Source organism: Salmo trutta, chromosome 16 (genome assembly GCF_901001165.1).
Source record: "Salmo trutta chromosome 16, fSalTru1.1, whole genome shotgun sequence".
In the NCBI taxonomy this organism is placed as follows: Eukaryota; Metazoa; Chordata; class Actinopteri; order Salmoniformes; family Salmonidae; genus Salmo; species Salmo trutta.
This window is the reverse complement of record NC_042972.1, coordinates 43582469-43602018: the sequence shown is the minus strand read 5'-3', so window position 1 is coordinate 43602018 and position 19550 is coordinate 43582469. Positions and strand designations below refer to the sequence as shown.

At 43.0% G+C, this 19550-nt stretch overlaps 1 protein-coding gene across 4 annotated transcripts; it reads right to left on the bottom strand.

Moving 5' to 3' along the window:
* Nucleotides 1–116: 116 nt before the first annotated feature.
* LOC115150787 (scm-like with four MBT domains protein 1) lies at nucleotides 117–18089 on the bottom strand. 4 transcript variants are annotated; one of them, XM_029694464.1, is made up of 22 exons: nucleotides 17907–18089; nucleotides 17495–17568; nucleotides 15261–15309; nucleotides 15072–15166; nucleotides 14729–14972; nucleotides 14491–14579; nucleotides 14039–14285; nucleotides 6778–6875; nucleotides 6570–6671; nucleotides 6015–6177; nucleotides 5813–5895; nucleotides 5561–5687; nucleotides 5294–5407; nucleotides 5092–5134; nucleotides 4899–4966; nucleotides 4641–4780; nucleotides 4313–4422; nucleotides 3993–4168; nucleotides 3415–3593; nucleotides 3107–3328; nucleotides 1231–1359; nucleotides 117–1117 (listed from the first exon to the last, which is right to left on the bottom strand). In XM_029694464.1, the coding sequence occupies exons 3-22, from the start codon at nucleotides 15283–15285 to the stop codon at nucleotides 977–979; spliced, it is 2595 nt and encodes an 864-aa protein (XP_029550324.1). In that variant the 5' UTR covers nucleotides 15286–15309; nucleotides 17495–17568; nucleotides 17907–18089; the 3' UTR covers nucleotides 117–976. The 4 variants fall into 4 exon arrangements, with proteins under 4 accessions (XP_029550324.1, XP_029550326.1, XP_029550323.1 ...); XM_029694466.1 differs by lacking the exon at nucleotides 17495–17568 and adding an exon at nucleotides 15726–15853; XM_029694463.1 differs by lacking the exon at nucleotides 17495–17568 and having other exon boundaries at nucleotides 15261–15316.
* Between the last annotated feature and the right edge of the window lie 1461 nt (nucleotides 18090–19550).

Genomic DNA, 19550 nt, shown 5'->3' with positions numbered 1-19550 from the left:
ACCACTAGAATCTCAAGCTACATCCCTTCTGAGTCTGTTCAGACTGCCCATTCATGTTGACAAGACGTAAAGGTTCATGTGCTCGACGTGACCCGATTAACGGCATCATGGGAAGTGTAGGAAAGATCGTGAATCTCAAGGGGGAAGAGATTCAGGCTTTTATTCCATATTCTCTTAAATATCATATTCCACAAACATAGTCAAATTAATCAATTTTATCTGCTGTAAAATATATTTGATCTCAGTGGCAGAGACGGGTTAAATGAGGGAAACTAAAAACATAGCAAAGAGTTAGTTGGCTAACAAAAATAAAATACCACACAATATCCAGTAATCTATCAAGGGTTGTAGGAAAAAGGTAAACCTATAAAATGTATCTGATTTCTGCTCCAAAAACACCTCAATCCTAATGCTTTTACCACAGGCCCTAATGTCTTCAATATGATTATAAGTTCAAATCATTTTCAGAGAAGACGAATGAAGGCCTTCACAAATACTTTCAAAGCAAATATGTTTCGTATAAAATCAAGCTATAACCATTAAATCACCCTGTTATACTAGAATAGCTTTTAAATATGTACACTCTACACAAATACACCCTGTTCGATACGCTTTGCATACCACAATATAGTACAGTGGTTTATTTGTCTTTGTGCTTAGAACCTTGCATTGTCCATGCTTGCAAGTTGATCAAATGAAACCAGGAGTCCTTTTGAGACTGTGGGCGACAAACCTGAATATGAATATCCATGTGAGGTGTCTTTACCTAGAATAAAGCGGGGTAACCTCTCTCTGACCATACAGTAGAAATAGCAAAGAAACAATGCAAGTCTTGACTCATCTGATGTCCATGCCTGACTGCTGCTGTTGTGCTGGGTCTGGGTGCAGGGTCCGAAGGATGTCCAGTGGTAAATCAGTTATGGAATCATTTCAGGTTACTGACTATGTAAAGTTTCTCTTATTTTAGAACCCTCAGCTACGTAGCAAATTGCTGGTAGAATGCCAGTTTGACCCTTTCGATATGGTGACACAGCTTTATGGCTGGTCCCAGTTTCAGGTCCATACACTCCTGCACCGTGGGCAGGTTGAGAAGGAGCAGAGCCTGTCCATCAATCTCCTGAAAACACAAGCACGGTCATGGGGTAAGACAACAATGGTCATGGATGTAGGCCACAGTGTACACACAGTTATACAGTAGAGATAATTATCGTGTGTGTGTGTAATTATTACCTGATCCAAGAAAATGCGAGCCAGGGGAGCACAGTCGGTGGTCCTGATGAAACACACCACATCAGTCACACTCCACTCCAGGGGACTGGTGTCCAAACACAACTTCTGGGGAGCCTCACCTCTTGAACGCTGCAAAACAACATGCAGGACACAAAGATGCAGTTAATTATGGTTTTTAACTTGAACAGGGACAATAAAGTCTAGACAATACAACATACTGTATATACACAAGTGTTCATCCCCTTGGCGTTTTTCTTATTTTCTTGCATTAAAACCTGTAATTTAAATTCATTTTTATTTGGATTTTATGTATGGACATACACAAAATAGTCCACATTGGTGAAGTGAAATTTAAAAAATGGTTTCAAAAAATTCAAAAGAATATAAAAACGGAAAAGGGGTGCACGCATATGTATTCACCCCCTTTGCCATGAAGCCCCTAAATAAGATCTGTTACAACCAATTACCTTCAGAAGTCACATAATTAGTTAAAAAAAAGTCCACCTGTGTGCAATCTAAGTGTCACATGATCTGAGTATATATACACCTGTTCTGAAAGGCCTCAGAGTCTGCAACACCACTAAGCAAGGGGTACCACCAAGCAAGCGACACCATGAAGACCAAGGAGCTCTTCAAACAGGTCAGGGACAAAGTTGTGGAGAAGTACAGATCAGGGTTGGGTTATAAAAACATATCAGAAACTTTGAACATCCTACGGAGCACCATTAAATCCATTATTAAAAAAACTGAAAGAATATGGTACCACAACAAACCTACCAAGAGAAGGCCGCCCACCAAAACTCACGGACCAGGCAAGGAGGGCATTAATCAGAGAGGCAACGAAGAGACCAAAGATAACCCTGAAGGAGCTGCAAAGCTCCACAGCGGAGATTGGAGTATCTGTCCATAGGACCACTTTAAGCTGTACACTCCACAGAGCTGGGCTTTACAGAAGAGTGGCCAGAAAAAAGCCATTACTTAAAGAAAAAAATAAGCAAACATGTTTGGTGTTTGCCAAAAGGCATGTGGGAGACTCCCCAAACATATGGAAGAAAGTACTCTGGTCAGATGAGACTAAAATTGTGCTTTGTGGCCATCAAGGAAAACACTATGTCTGGCGTAAACCCAACACCTCTCATCACCCAGAGCACCATCCCCACAGTGAAGCATGGTGGTGGCAGCATCATGCTGTGGGGATGTTTATCCATCAGCAGGGACTGGGAAACTGGTAAGAATTGAAGGAATGATGGATGGCACTAAATACAGGGAAATTCTTGAGGGAAACCTTTCAGTCTTCCAGAGATTTGAAACTGGGATGGAGGTTCACCTTCCAGCAGGATAATGACCCTAAGCATACTGCTAAAGCAACACTCAAGTGGTTTAAGGGGAAACATTTAAATGTCTTGGAATGGCCTAGTCAAAGCCCAGACCTCAATCCAATTAAGAATCTGTGGTATGACTTAAAGATTGCTGTACACAAGCAGAACCCATCCAACTTGAAGGAGCTGGAGAAGTTTTGCCTTAAAGAATGGGCACAAATCCCAGTGGCTAGATGTGCCAAGCTTATAGAGACATACCCCAAGAGACTTGCAGCTGTAATTGCTACAAAAGGTGGCTCTACAAAGTTGACTTTGGGGGGGGGGGGTGAATATTTACACACGCTCAAGTTCAGTTTTTTTGTATAATTTCTTGTTTGTTTCACATCTTCAAAGTGGGAGGCATGTTGTGTAAATAAAATGATACAAACCCACAAAAATTCATTTTAATTCCAGGATGTAAGGCAATAAAATAGGAAAAATGCCTAAAAATGGTGAATACTTTAGCAAGCCACTGTATTAACAGTGAACAAACAAGAAGTCAAGGCACAGTAGTCTACCTTTGGTGAAGGTGGGTGGTTCTCATCATCAGAGTAGGATGGGGAGCGAGGTTTCCTGCGCTTTCGGGTTGGCCGGGGTGTTGCGGGAGGAGAAGGGGACGGGGTGGGTGGTTGTGACTTCCCAATGGAATATTCTGAATCGTCCTGATCATCCTGGAGTTCAGAGCCAGTATCGTCACTCAGAGAGTCCTCATCATCCAGATCCTCCTCCTCTCCACTCCCCTGTGTTAGAGAAAGGGATGGTTCAGTTTAAAGATGTCTGGATAGATAGAGATATATATACACACACGTGTGTGTGTGTGTGTTACCTGTGGTGAACCGGCAGGTGTGTTGTCCAGTGAGGCTGAGGAGCGTCTCTTCTTATGGACGAAGAGTTGCTTCCTCCTCTTCCTCCTCCTACCTCTCCTCTTCACCCCCCCTTCCAGGTTAGAGTGCCCCCCTGGTGGGCGGCCCACTAGCCTACTCTTCTTCTTACCATAGTAATAAGCTGCAGAGAACAAATCAATATTACAATCTTTGTCCTCCTGACATTATGCATCCAATACTTTACCATCGACATTGTTTATTAATCTAAGTACACATAAAAACAGACACTGGTTCCCTAAGATATTTTTCCCCTGCATATCAGCTTGATCTCAATAACACCAGATATTTTAATACCAGTTTTCACAGATATGCATTAGATCTAGAGTGCTTGATTAGGGCGGGGGCTCACCAGAGCGGAGTAGGGCATGTTAAATGTTCTACTGCTTGAGCTCCTGTCCCTCTCATAAAATATTAACTCAAATGTATTGTGGAGCGCCTGCATCTAAATATAAACAGTAAAAGCACCCAAAATGAGTACCGGCACCTATTACAGTTCAAGTCAAGCACTGGTGACACATACTGTATTTGGTCTTGGTGAGCACAGAACAGTTCTCTGAGCAGTGCTCCAGAACCATGCGAGGTCCAAACAAGTTTGGGCAACACTCCAGCTTCATGCAGGTCTTCCTACAAAACTCAGCCACGCAGTCTGCTGTACGCACTATCTCCACCGTAGCCCGGTAACTCTTTCCCTTGTACCTGCCGGTCAAAAATAGATCCTCAGGTTAGCAACGCTAGGACTGCTTAGCCAGGCCCAGTACACACTTTAATAAATCAACTCAAGCACCAATATGAGCAGAAAAGTTACAAAGGGCACGGGGTGACAGAGAATGTGTTCCTCACTTGGCTTTGAGCGTCTCTCCATGGCCGTGCCAGCGGCCCTCCTGGTCCAGCTGCAGCTCCCTGAGCACCCGGCTGGGCTTGTAGGCAGAGTTGATCAGCAGAGTCAACACCTGGACAGGACACAGGGAGACAGAGAGAGACATGAAGGGATTAGCATGGATACTATTCAAAGTCTAAGTGGGAAGTGATCTTTTGGGATAGTATAATTTTGCCCTATTACTTACCGCTTTTAGAAGAATTGAGTAGTTTACTTTACTTTTGAGTATATTGTAATATAGTTATAATATCGTGTAGTATGGTTTTCCAATCCCACTCGGGTGCTCCTCACCTCTTTGAGCACCAGGACACAGTTGCCAGGGCCGACACACTGGGGCAGCTCAGCGATGCGGCCCTTGTTCAGGTAGGGTCCAGAGAAGCAGCGGTGGTTGAAGTAGATCTTAGGACAGCAGTACTTCCCGTTCCCCTGTCCTGTACAAAAAACATCACACACACACACACACACACACAATGTAATAGGTGTGCCTCACCTCAGAAACAATCGTAATGTATTTGTCTGGGATGTCTAGATGAGAAAGAGAACACTCACCAGTCTCTGATTGGCTGGTCATCTGATGCTGGAGTGCGTCAGGTGTTGAGGATTTGGGTGGAGCTCGGCTTTAGGGACAAAGATACAGGTTAGTGGTCAAAATGCACAGGACTGGAATATTAACCAATCAAAAGTGGACAAACAGCCAATGAACAGCCAATGAGAGTCCTTCCTTTCCCATAGGCCTACTTACTGTTTCTCAGGCTGCACCACAGCAATCCTCCTCTGCTTCTCAACTGTAAGACAATGTATAATCACCATGAAAACTACTGAAACTATACACAGTACTGTCAAATATTGTGACTGCAATATTAACACGTCCATGCATATTGTGGCATGGCACCCCTTCAGATTAGAGAGAGGAACACAGAGGGATCCTATTTTGGGACGCCCACCTTCGGGCTTGATGGGGTACAGCAAAGGGTAACCGTTGGTCTCACACCAGCTGACAGGAAAGATGTCCAATGAGTCCACATGAGCTATAAGCTCTGGCATAGCCTGTTTCAACCCTGGACACACAGGGACACAGATTATTTAATCACACAACTTATTAATGATCTAATATCAATACCATCATTGTGAACAAGCTCACACTTAAATGGTCTCAAACTAAGCTTTAAAAATGCAGGGCCCACATATGAGGCGTAGCTACAGGTTCTCACCTTCCAGGCCAAGCCAGATATGTTGCCCTTTAACCTTGATTACTGATGCCACATGAATGTGCTCAGGTGAGAGTGGGTTGACCGCTTCCAGCTTCATGGCCTCTTTAAAGCTGTGATCAGACTGTTCCTGAGACAGACAGAGAGACATCAGGAGAGAGAGATTATTCATTGCCCCTGTTCACCCATGCCATACACTCATGTTATAACATGCATTTTTCTATGAGGCCGTTTGTCAGACAGCGCTTGACTCACTGTGGGGAAGCAGTTTTGGGGTGCTGCCTCGGCCTCACACTGTTTCAGGTAGTCTGCCCAGTCAAAGTCCTGCCCCTGGTACCCTAAACAACCGGAGAGAGAGAAAGAGAGAGAGACCACAATACAACTAGCTTAACGTTTTTTTTTAAGTTTGAGCACAGTTTTAAAAGTAGCTCTGTAAATGTTACTAGTGTTTCCCCACCTGGAGGTGGGCTGAGCTGGAGACCATTCTTCAGGCTCCACTGGGCGGGAAAGATCCCAGGACTGTCCCTGTGACACAGGAAGGACTTCCCACTGCCTTCTGACACCAAATCATCACCACAGAGATTGTCCATCTTTACCAGGAAGTACTGGTCACTGAACACCTGAAGAGAAGAGCTAGGGTATTACATCATACTCATGTTGGCTCTATGCAGTAGTTACCCTACCCTTCCTCCATGACCATATCACACCCAAAGCTAGCCTCATACACTACCATACTGTACCTCACTGACTACCCACTTCCGCATGGAGTGGATAGACTCCCAGAGTTTACATGGGTACTATGTCAGGATTCATCTTTACTCTCCTAGCCCTGAGGTGAACACTGATCTGAGTGGACTGAATAGGCAGCAACAATATGGTGGAAACTGTTGGGTGGAGTACCTTCATTACTGTACTGCCATCATCCAACCCAGTCATTCATTTTGGCCTGGGAAGGACGCATTCAGACAAATCCAGGAGCCTGAGGTGAGGGGGACAGTAAAGAGGTTGTTACCTTGGTAACGGTGGCAGGACTGATGCAGAATGGGGATGCAGGGTCAACGGCCTCCAGTTTCATCCCCTCAGTGAAGCAGTGGGCAGAGATGACAGGCCGGTCCTGATGCACGCACACACCACACAGTGATGGCTTATTATATTAATATTGCACAGGTATTCCACAGACCCTTGTAATGTTAGTAAATAATGCTTGGTAGTGCCATCACCTTATAGAACTCCTCAGAGAGGGCTTCATCATGAGGCTGATCAATCATCCTCTGTCTGACCTCCTCCCACTTCTCCTCTGTGTGCAGGGCAACCAGGGCTGAAACAAGCAAGCACACACAAATTATCACGTTAAAACAGTAAAAACCACAACCTCCGATTTATTCATAAATTACGTTTTGCATCTTAACCCTTTGATGCAATAGATCACATATTTGTGATCATTGTTGAGTGGTCCCTGCAGCATACCATCACAAATAGCAAGTAAGCAAGTTGCAACAGAATGCAGGATGCAACCAAACACAATTTTTGTCTGAAAAACAATGTTATGTACTGATGGGAAATAAAAGGTATTACCAACTTTATTCCTCAATTTCACCTTTTATTGTAAAAGATAAACGCAAACTTCATCATCCAAGCATCACACGGAACACATCCACAGCCAAACTCATTCCATAAACCAGTCTAAATAACTGGTTGTGCTGAGATTTTGTTTTACATAAATTAGCAGCCTAACAGCTAGACTTGTTTGCAACGTACCACATCTCTGGTGAGCACAAGGGAGAAATGTAATATTGTTTAGAAAAGAGATGCATGTCAGCGAAGATAACAGCAGCTAAAATCTTTATGATGGCAGCCATGTTTGTTTATGGTTGAAAAGTGAAAACTCCCTAGTCCCAGAATGCCATTCACTATAAGACACAAATAAACAAAGTCAAAGATGGCTGCGCCCATTGTCTAAAAAACAACTTTGTTTGGCCACTTTTCAGCATATTACAAATCTTCGATGTACTTGTTACAGCATATACAAGAACCGGAGCACATGACTTGACAAGTTATTTACAGTGTTTGACAAATCACATAGCAAATAAAATGTTATCAACTCACAGATCATCACCCCAAATAAAAGCCTACTGCCTAGCCAAAACGTGAAAGCTAAACAGGGTTGCCAGATTTAGTTGAAACCATTTTAGGATGTGTAATGGGATTTTTAATGTTTGTGCTTTTCTTATAATTAATTTCTGTGTTCTATTCATGTGCTGTTCTATAAGCCAATTTCTGTGTTCATGCAAGAGGCTGACTGTACAAATCCTCATTTAGTAGCTGCAATTTGGCAGTACGCCCAGATGTTGTTTTGAGAACAAACGAAAGATCTCAGTTTCAAGGTCTCAGCTTAGAGAGGAGAAGCCTTGAGGTGTTGGTCTGTCACATGTTATGAAACAGTAATGGTTGGTCACATGATTGAAACAAAAACGGTAATGATAAAAAAAATGCTAAATCTTGTAAATATAACTTGTCTGTGTATAGTCATATATAAAGACAACTGCTGGGACTTCCCAAGCAGAGCTCCTGATTGACATGTGTACTATGGTGCATTGAGCTGGTTGGAACCTCTCCACATGCTGACAAATAAACAATGATTAATTTAAGATTGACTTTGAGTGCCCCCGTGTAAGAATTTCGACAACAGATGGTTTGTGTGTGGGGGGGTTAATTGAATTTGTGGGGGATAACAATTCGATAAGGGGTAGAAATGGGGGAAGGTATCGTAGGGGGATATGATGCAGGAAATATTACTGTGATGGTGGATTTATCAATATTTTGGGGGCAAACACAGGAGAAGTTTATACTCTAAATAAAAATAAAACCCCCTGGAAAGGGGGGGGGGGTTCTGAGCTAGCAACCTGGAGTAACGATAGTTACAATCGAAGTCAGTTGAGTGAACCATCCCTTTACCTTGTTTTGTTATAACATCTTTGGTCTGAGATATTTGTGACAACCAGAATGCTTTATATGATGTCAACAAACATGTGCCACACATAGCTGGCATTAGCTCACCATAATCAGTACAACCTTCCAAAAAGTATTTTACACATCATACACTACATGACCAAAAGTATGCGGACACCTGCTCGTCGAACATCTCATTCCAAAATCATGAGCATTAATATGGAATTGGTCCACCCTTTGCTGCTATAACAGCCTCCACTCTTCTGGGAAGGCTTTCCACTAGATGTTGGAACATTGCTGCGGGGACTTGCTTCCATTCAGCCACAAGAGCATTAGTGAGGTCGAACACAGATGTTGGGCAATTAGGCTTGGCTCGCAGTCGGCATTCCAATTCATCCCAAAGGTGTTCGATGGGGTTGAGGTTAGGGCACTGTGCAGCCAGTCAAGTTCTTCCACACCTATCATCTCAACAAACCATTTCTGTATGGACCTCGCTTTGTGCACGGGGCATCGTCATGCTGAAACAGGAAAGGGCCTTCCCCAAACTGTTGCCACAAAGTTGGAAGCACAGAATCGTCTAGAATGTCATTGTATGATGTAGCGTTAAGATTTCCCTGGAACTAAGGGGCCTAGCCCAAACCACAAAAACCAGCCCCAGAACATTATTCCTCCTCCACCAGATTTTACAGTTGGCACTATGCATTAGGGCAGGTAGCGTTCTTGGCATCTGCCAAACCCAGATTCATCCGTCAGACTGATAGATGGTGAAATGTGATTCATCACTCCAGAGAATGGGTTTCCACTGCTCCAGACATCAATTGCTACGAGCTTTACACCACTCCAGCCAACACTTGGCATTACGCAAGGTGATCTTAGGCTTGTGTGCGGCTGCTCGGCCATGGAAACCCATTTCAGGAAGCTCCCAACGAACGACAGACTATTTTTTCACACTACGCGCTTCAGCACTCGGTGGTCCCGTTGTTGCTCCTAGACGTTTCCACTTCACAATAACAGGACTTACAGTTGACCGGGGCAACAATTTGATGAAGTGATTTGTTAGAAAGGTGGCATCCTATGACGGTGCCATGACAAAAGTCAATGAGCTCTTTAGTAAGGTCATTCTACTGCCAATGTTTGTGTAGAATGACCCAAACATTGGCTCGATTTGATACACCTGTCAGCAACAGGTGTCTGCAATAGCCACATACACTATATTTACAAAATCAAATGGACACCCCTTCAATAAGTGTATGTGTCCATTACAATCTATGCAAGATTTGACACCAGTCCCTGAAAACGTGAATAAAAACAATAAATATATTATGCTCCATACATACAGTTGAAGTCGGACGTTTACATACACTTAGGTCGAAGTCAATAAAACTTGTTTTTCAACCACTCCACAAATTTCTTGTTAATTAACAAACTATAGTTTTAGCAAGTCGGTTAGAACATTTACTTTGTGCATGACACAAGTGCTTTTTCCAACAATTGTTAACAGACAGATTAATTCACTTATAATTCACTGTATCACAATTCCAGTGGGTCAGAAGTTTACATACACTAAGTTGGACTGTGGCTTTAAACAGCTTGGAAAATTCCAGAAAATGATGTCATGGCTTTATAAGCTTCTGAAAGGCTAACTGACATAATTTGAATCAAAAAGAAATCAGCCAAGGCCTCAGAAAAAAATTTGTAGACCTCCACAAGTCTGGTTCATCCTTGGGAGCAATTTCCAAATGCCTGAAGGTGCCACGTTCATCTGTACAAACAATAGTACGCAAGTATAAACAACATGGGACCACGCAGCCGTCATATCGCTCAGGAAGGAGACACATTCCGTCTCCAAGAGATGAACGTACTTTGGTGCAAGAAGTGCAAATCAATCCCAGAACAGCAGCAAAAGGACCTTGTGAAGATGCTGGAGGAAACCGGTACAAAAGTATCTATATCCACAGTAAAACGAGTCCTATATCAACATGACCTGAAAGGCCACTCAGCAAGGAAGAAGCCACTGCTCCAAAACTGGCATAAAAAAGCCAGACTACAGTTTGCAACTGCACATGGGGACAAATATTGTACTTTTTGGAGAAATGTCCTCTGGTCTGATGAAACAAAAATTTGGCCATCGTTATGTTTGGAGTAAAAAGGGGAGGCTTGCAAGCCGAAGAACACCATCCCAACCATGAAGCACAGGGGTGGCAGCATCATGTTGTGGGGGTGCTTTGCTGCAGGAGGGACTGGTGCACTTCACAAAATAGATGGCATCATGAGGAAGAAAAATTATGTGGATATATTGAAGCAACATCTCAAGACATCAGTCAGGAAGTTAAAGCTTGGTTGCAAATGGGTCTTCCAAATGGACAATGACCCCAAGCATACTTCCAAAGTTGTGGCAAAATGGCTTAAGGACAACAAAGTCAATGTATTGGAGTGGCCATCACAAAGCCCTGACCTCAATCCTATAGAAAAGTTGTGGGCAGAACTGAAAAAGCATGTGCGAGCAAGGAGGCCTACAAACCTGACTCAGTTACACCAGCTCTGTCAGGAGGAATAGGCCACAATTCACCCAACTTATAGTGGGAAGCTTGTGGAAGGCTACCCAAAACGTTTGACCGAAGTTAAAAAATTTAAAAGGCAATGCTACCAAATACTAATTGAGCGTATGTAATCTTCTGACCCACTGGGAATGTGATGAAATAAATAAGTCATTCTCTCTACTATTATTTTGACATTTCACATTCTTAAAATAAAGTGGTGATCCTAACTGACCTAAGACAGGGTATTATTACTAGGATTAAATGTCAGGAATTGTGAAAAACTGAGTTTAAATGTATTTGGCTAAAGGTGTACAGCCGTGGCCAAAAGTTTTGAGAATGACAAATATACATTTTCACAAAGTTTGCTGCTTCAGTGTCTTTAGATATTTTTGTCAGATGTTACTATGGAATACTGAAGTATAATTACAAGCATTTCATAAGAGTCAAAGGTTTTTATTAACAATTACATGAAGTTGATGCAAAGAGTCAATATTTGCAGTGTTGACCCTTCTTTTTCAAGACCTCTGCAATCCGCCCTGGCATGCTGTCAATTAACTTCTGGGCCACATCCTGACTAATGGCTATATTCTTGCACAATCAATGCTTGGAGTTTGTCAGAATTTGTGTGTTTTTGTTTGCCCACCTGCTTCTTGAGGATTGACCACAAGTTCTCAATGTGTTCAAGGTCTGGGGAGTTTCCTGGCCATGGACAGAAAAATATTGATGTTTTCAGTTCCCCCGAGCCACTTAGTTATCACTTTTGCCTTATGGCAAGGTGCTCCATCATGCTGGAAAAGGCATTGTTCGTCACCAAACTGTTCCTGGATGGTTGGGAGAAGTTGCTCTCGGAGGATGTGTTGGTACCATTCTTTATTCATGGCTGTGTTCTTAGGCAAAATTGTGAGTGAACCCACTCCCTTGGCTGAGAAGCAACCCCACACATGAATGGTCTCAGGATGCTTTACTGTTGGCATGACACAGGACTGATGGTAGCGCTCACCTTGTCTTCTCCGGACAAGCTTTTTTCCAGATGCCCCAAACAATCAGAAAGGGGATTCATCAGAGAAAATGACTTTACCCCAGTCCTCAGCAGTCCAATCCGTGCACCTTTTGCAGAATATCAGTCTGTCCCTGATGTTTTTCCTGGAGAGAAGTGGCTTCTTTGCTGCCCTTCTTGACACCAGGCCATCCTCCAAAAGTCTTCGCCTCACTGTGCATGCAGATGCACTCACACCTGCCTGCTGCCATTCCTGAGCAAACTCTGTGCTGGTGGTGCCCGGATCCCGCAGCTGAATCAACTTTAGGAGACGGTCCTGGCGCTTGCTGGACTTTCTTGGGCGCCCTGAAGCCTTCTTCACAACAGTTGAACCGCTCTCCTTGAAGTTCTTGATGATCCGATAAATGGTTGATTTAGGTGCAATCTTACTGGCAGCAATATCCTTGCCTGTGAAGCCCTTTTTGTGCAAAGCAATGATGACGGCACGTGTTTCCTTGCAGGCAACCATGGTTGACAGAGGAAGAACAATGATTCCAAGCACCACCCTGCTTTTGAAGCTTCCAGTCTGTTATTCGAACTCAATCAGCATGACAGAGTGATCTCCAGCCTGGTCCTCGTCAACACTCACACATGTGTTAACAAGAGAATCACTGACATGATGTCAGCTGGTCCTTTTGTGGCAGGGCTGAAATGCAGTAGAATGTTTTGGGGGGGGATTCAGTTCATTTGCATGGCAAAGAGGGACTTTGCAATTAATTTCAATTCATCTGATCACTCTTCATAACATTCAAGTATATGCAAATTTCCATCATACAAACTGAGACAGCAGACTTTGAAAATTAATATTTGTGTCATTATCAAAACTTTTGGTCACGACTGTATGTAAACTTCAACTGTGTGCTACAGTAGAACTGACATCACAATAAAGAAACTATAATGATAACGTAATAAGGCACTTACTTTGATAGGAACGCACGCATGTCCAACGTTTTTATTAGTAAGGAAAACAACAATTAAGGCAATGTGGATGCCAGCTGGATAATATGCCAGGGTGAAAAAGTTTGTGTTCTGACTGGAGATCTGCAAAATGTCTGCATACTTGATCTGGGGAAACACTTGGGAAGTGCTTGGGATCTCCTCGAAGAGAGAAGTTTGTCCAGCTCAGTAAAGCCTCAAACATAAATTGTCCACAACAGTGAAATGGGCTACTTCTTATGTGAATTAACAAGGAGGCAGAACACACCTCAATTCAAACTGTTAGAAATTAAAACTTGTTTGAAAATAATTTGAAATTGATAAGTTAAAACATAGCCTATAGATAATTAGCAGGTAGTGTGCTTTGGTTTGAGGACAGCGCGGGTTAACTGTCTGTAACATCCGTCGTTAAAGGTAGACCAAGGCACAGCGTGAGTTGGGTTCATCTTACTTTATTTTAAACGTGAACCAGCAAAACAAAAAACAATACAACAAACGAAAAGCTATGCGTGCAAACCCATGCAACGCAAAGACAACTTCCCACAAAAGACAGGTGGAAAAAGGGCTACCTAAGTATGGCTCCCAATCAGAGACAACGATAGACAGCTGTCCCTGATTGAGAACCATACCAGGCCAAAAACTAAAGAAATACAAAACATAGATAAGGAACATAGAATGCCCACCCCAACTCACGCCCTGACCAAACCAAAATAGAGACATAAAAAGGAACTCTAAGGTCAGGGCGTGACACTGTCCTGTTGTGTAACAATCCCATTTTGGAACAGTGAGTGCATTCTGACATCACCGTGCTTCTACACCTGCATTGCTTGCTGTTTGGGGTTTTAGGCTGGGTTTCTGTACAGCACTTTGAGATATCAGATGATGTAAGAAGGGCTATATAAATACATTTGATTTGATCACACACATAAAAGAAACGTTGGGGCGACCGTTAGAGATTTGTGGAACACACGCATGAAAAGGTTAAAACTGAAGTTATTTTTGAAAAGAGGATCAGCTTACCTGAAGGAGGTCTGAGGGTGCAGCCATGCTCCTTGGCCCAGCCAGGTGGGTGGAGGCGGGGGTGCAGGTAGTAGAGCCAGAGGGTGGAGTGTGTTTCAGGGAGCCCCTCTGTGCCAGCTAGGCGTAGTCTCAGCCTGCCACCCACATTCTCCTCCACCTCAGCGCCCCACGCCACCCCAGGGTCAACACAGTCCTGCAGCTCCACACTGCAGCCTGGAGACATCAGGTCCACTGGGTCCTTACGACGCTGAGGCCACACACACACACACACACACACACACACACACACACACACACACACTTACATTTAAGTCATTTAGCAGACGCTCTTATCCAGAGCGACTTACAAATTGGTGCATTCACCTTATGACACACACACACGGAGTTCAAAACTCTTGCTTATCTGTCATACATTCCCAGTTGTTCCAGTTTATAACTGAGCACCCCCTTACCCCTTCAAGCAGGTTGGCAGGTGCACTGCACTTCTCAGCCAGGGCTTTCTCCAGGACGCCCTCCCAGTCTGGCTGCTTCTCTCTCACACCTGAGGGGGGCAGTAGAGAGGCACGATTACAGAATAAGGAAAGAAACCGCAAATGTTTTTAGAAAACTACATTTGCGATTTTACTGTAATAACCCTCGTAAAACAACACCCGTCCAACTGAGTTTCCTCCCCAGCCCTAGTTCTCTTACCCTCTGGGGGTCTCATGGGTTTGCCCTGCTGCCGGCTCCATCCCAGGGGGTGGAGGTCCGCCGTCATGATGTCACACCAGAAGTCAGCGCGGCGGTCGTCGTGGTAACCCTCATAGCGCAGGAGGAGCAGCTGGCCACAGGTGGTGATGATGGTGGCCACCCAGTAGGGTTGGTCGGTCTCTGAACGGACACACACCTCCAGCTTCATACCTGGAGTCAGTCCTGTCTGCAAGCCCTGGTCCACCTGGGGGATATTGAAATATCTTAGAAGGTGAATTTGGGATCAAGAGTGTGTGAGTACCGTGTGTGGTATGAGAGGATTGTGAGCGGTCTCAGTACTTACGTGTTTGAAGGCATGGTGGGGCACAGACACTGTCCCGTTCTCCTCCAGATATTCATCCCAGTTAAAGTCAGACACATGCTTATTAGAGTCCTCATCTGCGACACACACATACACCAGTTCAGTTCATTTTGTTACGTTAGAAAGCCCTCGTCACCAGTAACAAAGCTGGAGGTCCATGGAATTACTCACCAGACTCCAGTGACTCGTGACTCATGCTAGCTCCTCCTACAGGACAAGTCTAGAAGCTCCGGGGAAGAAAGGAGAGCTGGATTATTATTTGTGTTTGACAGCCAAATTCAGCAGAGCAAGTAAGAATAGTATGTGGTTGTTAAAAGTGGTAAAGCTGGTGAAAGGGATGTCATTTGTCCAGTGATTACATGTATTTTTGTGAAAGTTGAGGGGGCTTGCCAAATAAAAGCATAAACAAAGTTTAGTTAGTTAGTGTGTGTTTGTGAGGGAAGTGAAACTGAGAACATTTACGTAAGGCTTTTGAAAATACAAATGATCCTTCTAGATAAGTTTCTAAAAGCATGAGCGAGGCCTCTTAAAGACACGATAACTTTGAACCGAAGTTGAGCTGTAGGCTTATAGCCAGTCTTTGACAACAAAGCAGATTAAAGAATTTAACACAAAAGAGAAATGGCATTTATATACCGGGCATGAGAGAGCATTGGAGATGACAATAGCTGAGAGGTTTGTGTATAGGATGTAGAGGATAGCTGCTCCGACACTGCTGCTTCATTCAGCAGGGCTGTCAGGCCTGTCTTTGTCAAGCCTGATGTCTCTATTAAAGAGGAGACAGCCATCAGACAGGGTCCTTCTGACCACCGCACGGACACCGCGACCCAGGATCAGCCCATCCTTTCACCCACGACCCTGCCGCCCTCAGAGTACACACACAGAGCTATCCAGCCAAGCCCGACTGAATTTTCTGACACACACAGACAGTGTAAAGGGCCTCATTGTGCTGGAGGTCATACTCACGTCTCACACTAGGGAGGATAAAAAGAGCAGCAGAGCCATTTAGCCATTTGCAAAGAGCCAAGCCTCACTGTTGAGGGGTATTCTAATAACTGATGATCACAAAAAAATATATATCCTAAAAGTTGTTGATAAAGATTGAAAATGTCAGCAAGTTTATTTTAATATGATATAGACAAGTTAGAATGAAGCTGAAAAGGGAAGGATGAGGGAGTTGATGAAAGATTATTTTATTATGCTGATATTTCTGGGAATTCACAGCTAATTCAGTTAAACAAACTCTCAGTTCATCACCAAAGTGAACAGAATGACTAACAACTTCCCCTATGGTTTGAAAGAGGCCTGCCCAGTATCCACACACACCACCAGGCTCCCTGCCAGTCTGACTCTCTCCACCAAAAGATAGACCAGCACAAATACACTGACTCGCCCTGAAAGAGAAACTACAATGCATACACAAAAAAAAACATTTTTAACATGCTGCTGACTGAATCAAGTCCTCTTAATCACTGGGTGATCACTGGGCAGGAAATGCAAGCAAAATAAATGCATTGATTGAACACACAAGGGTTTGAGAAATGTACTTTAAATGAAAGTGAAGTCTTGATGACAAGGGTTTATGTCAAGAATAAAGTTAGACTATTGGGAGTATTTTCATCAAGTGTAACAATTACAATAATATTAGCCTATTTGTTTCTGAATCCTTTTTGTCAGCAATTTGCCTTCACATAGGCTACTTGTTCTTTGAGAGATTGTATTATTTCAGGGTTGCATGTTGCCAATGTCAAGTAGGGGCCTAATGTTAGTGGGGTGCCCGTGAGTCCCTCGCACGTCAGAGGGCAGTGTTGTTGTCCCGCTGTTGTTGTTGTTGTCCCACTGTTGTTGCAGTGTTGAAACTGTTATTTGAACGTGATTTTTCGTGTAAATGGCCATAGCAGAGCCTGACCATAAATAGCTCCAACTTAATTAACCAATGGCAAAAGTAAATATACAAGTTTTGCGCAAAAAAGCACTTCGCATTGCTATTTCATTGGCAAGTCAGAAGAAACAATGTAGCATTTTAGGCTATAGATGTACGTCAATTGAAACAATGTTGCAGTTTATTGCGGCAGATCAATTGAAAAAATGTTGCTGCGATTACTCAAGTTGCATAACTGGGAAGTTGGACCTGGAGAGAAATTGGCAGTTTAGTGCTTAGAGTAGCCTACGTGGAAATATCAATGTGTATAGCATAATTTAGGCCTTATCTGTTAGGCATATTCAATCAACTACAATTTAATTTTTATTTTATTTTTTAAATGGCTAGGCTATTTGTAAAATAAAATACATCCGCAGATGTCCATGAAGCTTGTGCAACCGTTATTATATAGGAGCGATATCCAACTAAATAAATTGGTTAAGTACATTAACAAAATTTGAGGGAATTCCGATAGGTTACTTACCGCAATATGGATATTATCGCAATAGCTTCGAACGCACGAGCGCCGATGATCCAACTTTCACACTGGAACGTGCACTAAAGAGAAGAACACCGAATGCACTGAAGAACATGTCTTTCATAGCCTCTCTGTGTTTATGCCATATAGGTCAGTTCAGATGCCAACGGCACCGCAGTAGAATGCGGCTGATTCGGCACATGCTAAAAACGCCTGTGACCAAGTCAAGTTACTGAAACGTCATGGCTTGAGCGATAGGCTAAAGCAATACGGGCGCTTGCACTCGACCGAGCCAGAGTCATCTTTTTTAGAGACGGGAAAAAAGACGCAGACAGCACCAAATTGCATTATATCATATTAAGATCTTAATAAACAAAATATTGTATGTGAGTATTTGGTCACAAAATCTGATTCTTACCAGTAAATAGTTTTTCAAGTCGGTTTTAGAAGCCGTGTCTTTCCGCCTAGTCGTTCACGACCTCATTCCAATATGGCACAAACTGCCACTGCGCATGTTCTGCCGCCTATATCTACGTTCTAAACCAGAGGAGCTGATATTGTCGGCTTTGAGAATAAAAATATGACTTCCACCTTCAAACACAATAAACATCTAACATCCAAAACCAGAATTAACAGATGCAAAGAAACAGAAAACTGTGTTTTCTTTACCGTTGTTTAATAATGTTAATCTTCTTTAACGTTGATTGAGAAAGAGTCTTTAGCCTACGTTTGGCAAATTCCCTTATGGATTCAACACTTTGTTAAATCGTTGAACTAGAATATGGATTGCATTGGCCTATATAATCGAGCCACTTTCGTTGAATGGCATTTCTTTTTCCCCCAAACTGTCAAGGTGATACCGACTTTTGACTGAAACCGCATAAAATACCTCGATGTTCCTTAATCTTGCTCCATTGTTCGGCACATTAATTATCCCCCCGCTCCCCATCTTTTTTGGGGGGGGCTGGGCGGTGATAAGGTGTTTATGAAATGTTTGGGTGTAGAGTTTTTTAGAAATATGCTTTCATGGCAAACCCAATGTGTCCTAGATTTGAAAATCGTTATAAAGAGACCCGTTTGTTAAAAGCAGGTTCCCACTAGGCTGTTGACTCTATAGGCTAAAGCTTAATCCCCACAAATATCAATCCATTTGGTAACAAAAAAATGTCTGAGCTGGAAATGGCATAACTACAATTCAATAAATGTAGCATAACAATAATCCATTCGCTAAAATGAACATGTACGAATGGCTTGAACATTAAAAAAAAACCAGTTTATTAGCCTGTCTCTTTCCAATTTTACAAAATCGATTTGATCTTTCTTAAATATTTTTTCCCAACAAGAAGTAGCCGCAGATATGATAATCATCAATAAATCAAAGGGGAAATAGGTCTAGTGCAAATTTGAGACATGACATGGGTCTATGTGGTTTTATTTTGGAGGGAAAAAAAGGATGGGGATTTATATTCCTAATATAAGCCTCAAATGTCAATGGTGTCCGAGTTGCAAGGGATAGAATAATATGCAGCCATAACATGAGATAATCTTAATTTATACAGGCTTTTATGAGCCTTTTAAAGGCTTGGAAGCTTGGCAGATGTCCCAATGATGCAACTTTTCAACCATTGTTGGTTAGTGCAGTGAGTTTATGTGATGCCAGGCAGAGAGGGAGGGAGCGGACTCAGAGGACAGTTGCCGTGCGCACTGCAGGAATGTCGTCGGCCTCGGAGGCTCAGACAATGAAGAGATTAATAGTAATTGTGGAACCTGACCACTAGATGGCAGTGTAGTCAACCTATTGTAACCTACAGTCAAAAGCAGGGGCGTTACAACGATTTGATTACATTGGGGGCTTAGCCCAAAGCCAGAGGAAGAAACCTAGAAGGAGATTCTGGGGGTCTCCGCTGGAAGAAAAAAACAATAATTTCAACAGCTAATTGCATCAATATAGTGGACTTTGAGATGAACATTAATAAGAAGAATCAACATGTCAATTCTATTCAAAAGCCAATACAATATAAATACCATACAAGACATTCAGGTAACTTGCACCTTCCCACCT